At 41.3% G+C, this 12,135-nt stretch overlaps 1 protein-coding gene across 2 annotated transcripts in view; it reads right to left on the reverse strand.

Annotated features, from left to right (window-relative positions):
* LOC126246112 (progestin and adipoQ receptor family member 3-like) overlaps positions 1 to 12,135 on the reverse strand; it is a 199,419-nt gene that overhangs the window by 41,681 nt on the left and 145,603 nt on the right. Inside the window, exon 1 of one of the 2 annotated variants that reach the window (XM_049948371.1) lies at positions 1,835 to 1,944. The exons of the other annotated variant lie outside the window; for it this stretch is intronic. Coding sequence (XP_049804328.1) covers positions 1,835 to 1,879 — 45 coding nt within the window. The 5' untranslated portion in view covers positions 1,880 to 1,944. Of the gene's footprint in view, positions 1 to 1,834; positions 1,945 to 12,135 lie in introns of those variants that run through there. 2 annotated transcript variants of the gene reach the window in all.

Consider the following 12,135-nt stretch of genomic DNA (forward strand, 5'->3'; position numbering starts at 1 on the left):
ATAAATTAATACAATAAACAGCGGTGTTTTCATACAAAGCAATACGACAGTAATGTAACTCCGTGAGAGTTGCTACATACACAGCACAGAACATGCGCGTACATCAGGAAGTTAAAACAGTTTCCAATATTCATCCTGGGGAATCACCGTAACCGCCTGGGAAGAAATTAAGAAAAGATAAGTTTCCATTTCAGATATTTTGTTCGAGATCACTTTGAGCTTTCATTACTGCCGTATTACTTGTTTTAAAATTACCCCTGGTTACTGTATATTTCGAAACACATTCATATTACAGTACAGTCCCATCATCGATGAAAGTATCATTAATGCACCCATATCTGATGTGAGAAAGAATCACAGTGAATGGCAGATTGTTTTTGGCGTTTATTAACGCTGTCACACTTCTTTAAAAACGTTTCAAACCATGTCGTCATTCCTTTTCATTGTCATGATTTCCGTCTTCGTGTAGTTCTTCTTCACTTACATGTGATGTGGCTGCATTAATATAATTTCGTCGACAGTGGGGCTGTACTGTAGTAAGAATGTGTTTCGAAATAAATTAATACAATAAACAGCGGTGTTTTCATACAAAGCAATACGACAGTAATGTAAGGTACACCGACAATACGTTCCGATACCCGGGCAGAACAACATTTCTGTAGATTATCTGGAACAACCGCCATTCGCTTTCACTTTACACCTCAATGATGGTTACACAACTATCACACTAAAAATTAAACGGTTTTTTCGATCAGCTTCAGAGTAATATTCAGAGCTTCATATGACAGTGTGTTACCACAGTCGGGGAAAAAAATGAGACTGTTAAAATTACAAAGAGCAAAAACATTGAATTTTTACGATCGCCTTGCGTACCGTATAATCAGCAGTCGAAACAGTACTTCCAACATTTTATAGAGCTCGTCTGATTGTTTTAAAAACAGTTCGTCATTAACTGGAAAAGCTGGAATGCAAAAACGACTGCCACCATCGGCTTAAATACACGAGGAAGAAACCTTTGCTTCCTATCTCTTTAAGCTTCCATCGCAAAACCAGAAATGCGGAGTATCATTCACGAAACAAAATAAAACAAACAATATGAAAGTTTCGCGTACCTAATGTTAAACACTCATCCAGTGTCCTTAGTAAGGAGAATCATTTTATATACGGTATCTAAAAGTTATTCCGGGAGTAACAAAAACAGCATATCAGCTTCTTGTGGAGTTTGTTTTCGTCATTATTTTCAGCAGCTATTCGCATCTCCACCATTTTGGATACAAATTCTAGCATAATACACTACGTCTTAATCACCGGCTTCTGTACAGCAAATAACATGTGGCATCGTCTGCATTTGTAGCTTACGGCCGCCAGAACCCGGAATTTCTAGACGCGATTCCTGCGAAGACAAGGGCATCGTTCGCATGCAAATGAAAGAATGTGCAACTGGTGGAATATGAAAATGAAATATGCCAAACTTGACTTGTGTAAGCTAAGCAAATTGGCTCGTCTACCATATTTGATGGGATTGCTGACGCATTGTTGCCGGACAGCATGTTATTAATTCAAGCGAAGGGGTGACACCTCCATAACAGACATGTAGATGAGTAACAAAGATACCAAAGTAATAACAAAATACGCCGGAATATCGAGAAAAGACTGTGTCATATAACGAAAGAAGTGACAGCCACGAGCATTAACAGCAATCCTCTTTCATGCAGCTCCCATCTATAAAGAGATCATGTCATAACCTACAAAGCACTCTATTAAGGGCGCTGTCAAAGAGTCCACGATGCGCACTGCTGTAAGCTTCGCGATGCGTTGCGAAATGAAACCAGACCCGGCCAAACCTGCAGCGCGAGGATCCAACCACCGCTGCATCCATCGTTGAGGGTAAAAGACACGCACTTCTGCCGGCAAAACAGTTCACATCGTCTGCTGCCAGCTGCTGTGTGCCGCCCTGCTGCGATAATCGATCTGGCAGCGATGCTGCCAACCGCCGAGCAGCGCATCTCAGCAAATATTTTGCCGTTAAGGACACATTTCACAGGTAATCTGCCGCATACGAATCTCGCGTGAGATCGTTACCTAGGATATCGAAACAATTGCCGGAGAATTAAACCGGGGCAAAACAAATGCATGCAGAAAACAGCTGAAAGTTTTTACAAGCAAATCGCAAATCATCTTCCGTATTACTCTCTGAATTTCCCAACCAGAAGACTGAGCGCTGAAAATAGCTTATGTGTTCTAACACGGTGAGCAATTTGCTCTTTTGTTTTTGAAAGTAGTACCAGTTTTTATAAATATTCGGAAACGATTTAGAGCTGTTTTGCACGCACAACTTCCTTCGATCTCTGAACCCGGTGGAAAATTCAGCAGAGTAATCTCTATTAGAAGTTAATTTAATGAAAAATTCGTACTCAGAAAAAATATAAAGTGATACAATGCTCATCAAATGTGTTCGACGTTACTCATTGACACTGGCGGATTGTTCTTTGTCTCACAATAAGTTAAGCCGAAGTAGCATCCCCAGCCTTTACTTCTCAGGGTTCCACTTATTCTTCGCAGCAGCCTTCTTCAGTTTTTTAAATTTTTATTTCTATTTTTGCTGTACGCAAACTGTGATCGCTATTAATACCTTGAAGCTCCACTGTCGCTGTGTGTAACAAAAATGTGCAGGGGTGTCGCGACTGTATGTGTTAAGACTGACAAATAACATACCTGTCTCATTAAACTTAGTAATACAAGCAAATACCGTTCTTAACCAGACTTGCATCATCACAAGATAAAAAAAACCATGATAATACAATGATGTAGGGCATACTGTACTTACAGCTGCAATACTTACAACTACGGGGGATTGGCCGCTACATAAAGCATATCGCTGACTGTGTGCACGGTATACAATTGAATTAAATAAATTTGCGGTCAAAGATTGTTTTCGTTTCTACGAATTCTTGAACACTGAATCGCTGCAATCTGCAAGGCGATCGTGTCACCCCTCTTTCTATGTCAGTGGTTTCCAACCTTTCTGAGACCGTTACCCCCGAGTCCAATGTGCCTCCCATCTCCACCTCCACCCCCGCCCCCAACTAAGCTTTAAAATGGAAAATAATTTTCTTTGCACACTTTTATTTTTAAAATAAGTGATGGTAAATGATATGTAGCTTTCATGGGTGTTTTATTAAACCACGAACTAATGAGCCAATATGTCAGTTGGTAGTGTTTATTTCTAACAACCTCTTTTTAGAGAATAGTTAACCAATTCTCAGCGCATTGTGAGTGCTACCTGTACACAACTCCTTCTCAGGAAAGAAAGCGAAGTACCCACACTGCAAGCAGACTCTTGTTACAAAAGATGCTTTCTATGCACCAATCCTCTTCCTAGTGACACCTGCTACACTCACGCCTTAGATCTCCATTTGAAATCAGCCAAGTTAAAATTTGCAGACTATATTTATTGTTTGTAAATCACTTGATTGCTGAACTTCTTACTTATGAGCTAACAGAAATTGGAAGACTTCATCCTGCTAATACTTTTTGTATGACCACTGCTAATAATAATACTCATAATAATAATACGGTGTAGGCCCCAGAGTGATGCAATAGTCATTATATAATTACTATTCTGTTGTACTGTCAGTTATTTCGTTTATGTGTTGCGAAGTGAATAATAAGCAATCTCTGGTCCATTGCGGGAACTACCTACAACTCAGAAAAGTCAGTTTCGTGAGATATGACGTACATGTTTCAAATGAAATTACACAGGGTGTACATAAAGTTCGGGAACACTTTCAATTATTTATTTTACAAGAACCAAATATTGTACAGATCTCACACGTACATCATTTCGAAGAGAAACTATGAAAGTTTTTGTTTTTTTCACATGTTTACCGCCACAGCATAGTTTGGCAATTTGCCGATAGTCAGGGCTAGTCGCAAACATGGCGAGTTGGTGCGTAGTGAGCTTCTGTGTGTTGGAGTTCGACAAAAGCAAGTGCGCTACAGCTGTTCAACGGATGTTTAGAACCAAGTACGGTAAGAAGCCACCAACAAGGAAGGCCATTTACCACTGGCACAACAAATTCGTTACGACGGGTTGCTTGTGCCCGACAAAGAGAAGAGGACGTCCCAGTATGAGTGAAGTGAATGTGGAGCGCATAAGAGAGACATTCATAAGGAATCCAAAGAAATCGGTGTGCCGTGCATCCCGTGAACTCAAAATGGCTCCAGTGAGAGTGGAAAGTCCTGCGACAGAAGCTGCCTATGAAACCATTCAAATTGGAGCTAGCGCAGAAGCTCAATGACGACGACAAAGACATGCGTTTGGAGTTTAGTTCGCAGTTGCAACAACTGAATGAGGATGGGGATGGCATTGTTGATAGCTTAATTTTTAGCGAAGAAGCCACTTTTCACACTAATGGGAAAGTGAACAGGCATAATTGTCGAATCTGGGGTACAAAGCATGCACCGAATGCATTGAATTTGAGCATGATTCCCTAAAGGTAAATGTTTTTTGTGCCTTGTCAAGTCGAAAGCTGTACGGACCATTCTTCTTCGCCGAGAGCACTGTCATTGGATATTCCTACTTGGACACGTTGCAGCAATGGCTGATACCTCAAATCCAATCGGACTCTTCGTTCATCTTTCAGCAGGATGGGCCTCCACCCCATTTTCATCGTGAAGTTTGTGGGTACATGAACACGGAGCTGCCGCATCGATGGATTGACCGTGCTACAGAAGGGGACACCTGTTTCACGAAATGGCCTCTCCGATCACCAGATCTCACTCCGTGTGACTTTTCTCTGTGGGGACACATTAAAGATCTGCTATATGTACCGGCCGGCCGCTGTGACCGAGCGGTTCTAGGCTCTTCAGTCTGGAACCGCGCGACTGCTACGGTCGCAGGTTCGAACCCTGTCTCGGGCATGGATGTGTTTCATGTCCTTAGGTTAGTTAGGTTTAAGTATTTCTAAGTTCTAGGGGACTAATGACCTCACAAGTTAAGTCCCATAGTGCTCAGAGCCATTTGAACCATTTTTTTGGTGTATGTACCACCTCTACCACGTGATGTAGCAGAACTACGGGAGAGAATATGGGAAGCCACAGTCTATGGTGCCATGCTGGGATGGGTATGGCAAGAATTAGATTACCATATTGACGTCTGCTGGGTCAGTCATGGTTCGCCTATCGAATGTTGGTAAAAAAAAACTTTCAGAGTTTCTCTTCAAAATGCAATATGTGTGACATCTGTACATTGTTCAGTTCTTGTGCAATAAATAATTGAAAGTGTTCCAGGACTTTATGTACACCATGTATAGTTCCAGAGATGCTTTCTAGTCTGAAACATCTGTTATGTATGTACGAAGACTGAAGAGATGAATGAAAACTTGTACCAAGGCCAGGATCCAAACCCATAAGTGCTGTAGGAGTTTAGGGGGAATACCACGCGGCTGAGGCGTGAATGGGAATTTGGATTGAAAAGGGAGGTGTGCAATGGTAGTTCATGCAACTCTGCAAAGCCACTGCGTCAGGGTGGCGTAGTGGTTAGCACATCTGCCTAGTGAGTAAGAGAGCCAGGTTCGAATCCTAGAATTAGTACAAATTATCATTTGTCTCTTCATTGTAAATGTCCTAGATGTCTCAGGCCTGAAAAGATTTCTGGAACCATATGGTTTCATATGATTAACGCGCCATTGCCTGGGTTTCGGGCAGGATTCCCCATTTCGTTCAATGCTGAAGTGGTATTCCTATACAGTTTGAGAACCTCAGTCATGCTGTTCGAATTCAGGGGGAATACCTGGTGGGCTGAGGTGTGAATGGGAATTTGGATTGAGGAGGGAGGCGTGCTAGGGTAGTCCGTGCAAGTGTGCAAAGACTGTGCCAGGGTGACGTAGTTGTTAGTGCATCTGCCTAGTGAACAGGAGACTAGATTCGAATCCTGGCCTTGGTAAACATTTTCATCCGTCGCTTCAGTCTGCATATACACAGTATATATTTCAGTTTTACCGTCACAGGTGCATGTCCCAAAGTATGTGTGTAGTGGGTGGACTATGTGAGAAAGATGTTCTCAGATTCGTTTCACAAGCTGTAACCTCAACCACACTAGCATGCTACTATTTGAAAAAAAAAATGATATTATTCGTCGCTTATGCATTCAGTTTTATACTGTTATGAAATAGTGATAACAGTAACGAAATTTTAAAAATAAATTTAATTTCCTGACCAAAACAATCAAGCTCTTTTGTTTTTACTGTCAGAAATATTAGTTTTACCCCTCAGGAGGTAATTACCCCCAGGTTGGGAAGCACTATTCTATGTGATGTTCTATACTAGTATGAGTTTTATTCGATATATTGTCTCCATTCAAATTTTAAGGCTTAAAAAGCATCACCCTCTGCTACTTAAAATGTTTATTTGAAATGCAGCTACACTGCTATAAAATGTCTGCGACATTCTCTTTTCAAGTTAACAGAAAAACATCATAGAACCTGCTCAGTAAAAAGAGCTCGCGCTACACTGCGTAAACGTCATTTCACATTAAGCCAAAACTGTGAAAAGCAAATTAGCAGAGAGTTACTTTTTTTAAATTTTGCCTCCAATTGTCTTTTGTCAACGCCGAGAAAACCTACTGTCGACAAGCGACTGCGTGTTCGGTACCGTCGAAGCCTCTTGTAATTGCCTCTACTGTGGATGAGGGGTCAAGGGCCTACTGTGACGCACGAACTGAACAAGTGTTGCGTAAGGCAAAGCTGGTCTCTGCGATGTGTTCTTGTGGAACAAAATTAGGTCTGTACCACCTTCTTGACAATGGAGGCGAATGACAAGATACAAGATGGGATCGCCCGTCACTGAGCCAAAATGGTTAACGCACACTCCGTCTGAAGGCAGCCAGCCTGAATGGTGCTATTGGAAGAAATCTTCATCATAATAATTTGGCAGGAAAATGGAGAAAATATAGTAGTGTTCAGCTGCCAGCGGGCGGACTGAGCAACCAAGTTCTTTGTTAAATTGCAAACATCTCCACAAAGTCCTACGGCGTGAGAGCATGTGACTACGTTAACGATGATTCTGTTAGCCAGTTTGGGACATTAAGCTCAGCAGCCGCTTGAAGATGTTCGATACGAAATGGCCATATGCCATAGTGAATGTCATCCTCTTTCTTAGTATCACTGGCCGTACATGGAAACAGAAACCTACACTGCACTGTTCAAGCACTTTTCAGAGGTATCCATACGAAACAGATGCATAGTTGACATACAGAACACATTCGTTCAAACGACGCAGCTCTTCGTTGGACATTTTTTAACAGTATCCAGTCGGTTCGGACGGAAAAGCAGCATAAACAGACGAGCAGTGTATGAGGTGGAGCATCACACAAAATTCTTGGAAGCCACTTCCTTAACAGAAACGAGACGTCTCTAGAATTTTCCCTGTAAATCGCAGTCTCAAATAACACTACATTGTAGCCGCTGAATATATCTCTCGTGCTTTATCGTGTTACCATAGTATGTTTCCGTCTTCAGGTGCATTTTGCTCCACCACTTCTATTTCCACATGTCCTTGCACTGCAAATTAAGGTGTGCACATCAGTTTACCACTGGTATTAGTTGCTGACAACAAGAGGTATTTTCACCCGGAAATAAAAAGATTCGATATCTGTGTCAATTTGGTACAGCAGCCTTGGATATCTAGCACCACAACTCAGCCTTCGCCGACAAAAGTGAACACTTGACCTTATTGCCATGCGTTTAAACATTGCTCAAGTGGAAGCAAACCTTGGATGAACTTCTCAAAATCGACGGAGAAACAAATTTCTCGCAGAATGGCAGAATAAAATTTTCAGGTAGCAATGAGCATCCAGACATGCTCTTTTGCGCATGTACTGTTTAAGCATGAATTTAACCGATTGTGCACATTTGCTCACGAGCAGTGAGTATGAAACTAATCAATGGTACACCATTTCGATACAGTGTATACTGTCTTTCTGTGAACAAATGCAATAAACGTTTATCCGGCCTACAGTCATATCCCCGATGAATTCTCTAAATTTTATGGAACCTAAGCCACCCCTGCAGATTATAATTGCAGCACAGAACCAAATACTAAGTTGTAAATCTGACTTCTTTGAAAGTGGAGATACCAAATCATCCCATTCACCTCTGTTGTGTAGGGAGAAGGAGATCCTCTTTTAAGGAAAACTGTTTGCAGCTATGATGACAAGAAGAAACGCTGATGTATAAAAAGCAACGATCCAGCAAATTTAACATCACAGTTTTCTATACGTCTAATAGCTCCATCACAAGAATTTTTATATAAAATAATAAATCAGTGCAAAATGCAATGAACAACAGTCCTATGTACACGTTGTGAGATACGTTCCCATGTAAATGGAGAGCGGAGTGCAATGCAGAAAAATAATATCATATAGCGAAATTTGTGCTACGTTCTTGTAAAAAAAGTTTACATTAAGTTTCGCGCGTCCTTGTACACCACACAAAAGCTTTAAGTCGCTGGCCATCTCAGCAGCAGCAATCTAGCCTGCAGTCGGTCGTTTTCTCTGACACTGCCTCCACGATGAATTTACCAGGCAACTTCTATCAGTATTTCGACCGACACTATGTCGTGAAGTTCTGCTATAGAAAATGAACTATGTTTAGCAGCAGTGGCTGATGATCGTCAGCGTATGTCGACTAATACGGGTAAAAAAAAAGAAAAAAAAGAAAAGAAAGAAAGGGAACCGAAATTTAATAAATTGCTTTAGAACTCTTCTCCTGGGTACTATGCTGCAGAATACATCACATTTTTGACTAACGTCAAGTGTTTAATCGACATTTTTTTACATCTTGAAGCCCTCAATTCCTTTTTTATTCATCAGTTTCACTACACGTATTTACACTACGATTTAGCATTTCTCATGTTTCTATAAAAGTGTCATCAATACCAAAACTGCTGGTCCCCAAAACCCTTATATGAGGACGAGATTGGCCGGCTGGAGTGGCCGAACGGTTCTAGGCGCTTCAGTCTGGAACCGCGCGACCGCTACGGTCGCAGGTTCGAATCCCGCCTCGGGCATGGCTGTGTGTGATGTCCTTATGTTAGTTAGGTTTAAGTAGTTCTAACTTCTAGGGGACTGATGACCTCACATGTTAAGTCCCATAGTGCTCAGAGCCATTTGAACCATTAGGACGAGATTGTTGTTGTGATCTTCAATCCGGAGACTGGTTTGATGCAGCTCTCCATGCTATTCTATCCTTTGCAAGCTTCTTCATCGTCAAGTAACTACTGCACCCTACATCCTTCCGAATTTGTTTAGTGTATTCATCTTTTGATCTCCCTCTCCGATTTTTACCCTCCACGCTACCCTCCAATACTAACTTGGTGGACCCCTGATGCCTCAGAAGACGTCCTACCAACCGATCCCTTCTCCTAGTCAAGTTGTGCCACAAATTCCTCTTCTCCCCATTTCTATTCAGTACCTCCTCATTAGTTACATGATCTACCCAACTAATCTTCAGCATTCTTCTTTAGCATCTCATTTCAAAAGCTTCAATTCTCCTCTTGTCTAAACTATTTACCGTCCATGTTTCACATCCATACATGACTACACTCCAGACAAATACTTTTAGAAAGGACTTCTTGACACATAAGTCTGTACTTCTCTTCTTCAGAAACGGTTTTCTTGCCGTTGCCAGTCTACATTTTATACCCTCTCTACTTCGACCTTCATCAGTTATTTTACTATCTAAAGAGCAAAACTCATCTACTACTTTAGGTCTCTGATTTCCTTATCTAATTCCATCAGCATCACCTGATTTAATTAGACTACAATCCATTATCATCGTTTTGCTTTTGTTGATGTTCATCTTATATCCTCCTTTGAAGACACGGTGCATTCCATTCAACTGCTCTCCCAGATCCTTTGCTGTCTCTGACAGAATTACAATGTCGTCGGCGAACCTCGAAGTTTTTATTTCTTCTCCATGGATTTTAATTCCTACTCCGAATTTTTCTTTCGTTTCCTTTACTGCTTGCTCAATATACAGATTGCATAACATCGAGGATAGGCTACAAAATGGCTCTGAGCACTATGGGACTTAACTACTGTGGTCATCAGTCCCCTAGAACTTAGAACTACTTAAACCTAACTAACCTAAGGACATCACACACATCCATGCCCGAGGCAGGATTGGAACCTGCGACCGTAGCAGTCGCGCGGTTCCGGACTGCGCGCCTAGAACCGCTAGACTACCGCGGCCGGTGATAGGCTACAACCCTGCCACATTCCCTTCCCAACCATTGCTTACCTTTCACGCTCTTCGACTCTTATAACTGTCATCTGGTTTCTGTACAAATTGTAAATAGCCTTTCGCTCTCTCTATTTTACACCAGCCACCTTCAGAATTGAAAAGAGAGAATTCCAGTTAACATTGTAAAAAGCCTTCTCTGAGGCTACAAATGCTAGAAACGTAGGTTTGCCTTTCCTTAATCTCTTTTCTAAGATAAGTCGTAGGGTCAGTATTGTCTCACGTGTTCCAACATTTCTACGGAAATTCAAAATGATCTTCCCCGAGGTCGGCTTCTACCAGTTTTTCCATTCGTCTGTAAAGAATTCGTGTTAGTATTTACTAGCCGTGGCTTATTAAACTGAAGTTCGGTAATTTTCACATCTGTCAACACCTGCTTTATTTGGGTTTGGAGTTAATTCTTCTTGAGGTCTGAGGGTATTTCACCTGTCTCATACATCTTGCTTACCAGACGGTAGTGTGTTGCCAGGGCTGGCTCTCCCAAGGCTATCAGTAGTTCTAATGGAATGTCATCTACTCCCGGGGCCTTGTTTCGACTTAGGTCTTTCAGTGCTCTGTCAAATTCTTCACGCAGTATCATATCTCCCATTTCATCTTCACCTACATCCTCTTCCATTTCCACAATATTGCCCCCGAGTACATCGTCCTTGCACAGACGCTCTATATACACCTTCCACCTTTCTGCTTTCCCTTCTTTGCCCAGAACTGGTTTTCCATCTAAGCTCTTGATATTCATGCAAGTGGTTCTCTTTTCTCCGAAGGTCTCTTTCATTTACTGTAGGCTGTATCTATCTTACCCCTAGTGATATAAGCCTCCACATCTTTACAGTTGTCTTCTAGCCATCTCTGATTAGCCATTTTGCACTTCCCGTCGATCTGATTTTTGGGACTTTTGTATTCCTTTTTGCCTGCTTCATTTACTGCATTTTTATATTTTCTCCTTTCATCTACTAAATTCAAAATCTGTTCTGTTGCCCAAGGATTTCTACTAGCCCTCGTCTTTTTACATACTTGATCCTCTGCTGCCTTCACTATTTCATCTCTCAAAACTACCCATTCTTCTTCTACAGTATTTTTTACCCTGTTCTTGTCAATCGTTCCCCTAATGCTGTCTCTGAAACGCTCTACAATCTCTCTTTCTTTCAGTTTATCCAGGCCCCATCTCCTTAAATTACTACCTTCTTGCAGTTTCTGCAGTTTTAATCTACAGTTCATAACCAATAGATTGTAGTCCAAGTCCACATCTGCCCCTAGAATTTTTTTACAATTTAAAACCAGGTTCCTAAATCTCTGTTCTACAATTATACAATCTATCTGAAACCTTCCAGTGTCTCCATGCCTCTTTCATGAGTCTTAAACCGAGTGTTAGCTATGATTAAGTTATGCTCTGTGCAAAATTCTACCTGGCGGGTTTTTCTTTCATTCCTTACCCCAATTCCACGTTCACCTACTACTTTTTCTTCTCTTCCTTTTCCTACTATCAAATTTCAGTCCCCAATGACTATTAAATTTTCGTCTCCCTTCACTATCTAATTAATTTCTTTTATGTCACCATACAATAATGCGTTCACTATGCTATTCGTAGTAGCTTACCCGCGTTCCTATTTTTTTATTCATTATTAAACCTACTCCTGCGTTACCCCTATTTGCTTTTGTATTTATAACTCTGTATTCATATGACCAGAAGTCTTGTTCCTCTTGCCACCGACCTTCACTAATTCCCATTATATCTAACTTTATCCTGTCCAATTCCCTTTTGAAATTTTCTAATCTACCTGCCCGATTAAGGGATCAACAGATACCCCTCCGTTGTGGTTGCACCTACAGTATGGCT

The sequence above is a fragment of the Schistocerca nitens genome, chromosome 1, assembly GCF_023898315.1.
Source record: "Schistocerca nitens isolate TAMUIC-IGC-003100 chromosome 1, iqSchNite1.1, whole genome shotgun sequence".
NCBI lineage: Eukaryota > Metazoa > Arthropoda > Insecta > Orthoptera > Acrididae > Schistocerca > Schistocerca nitens.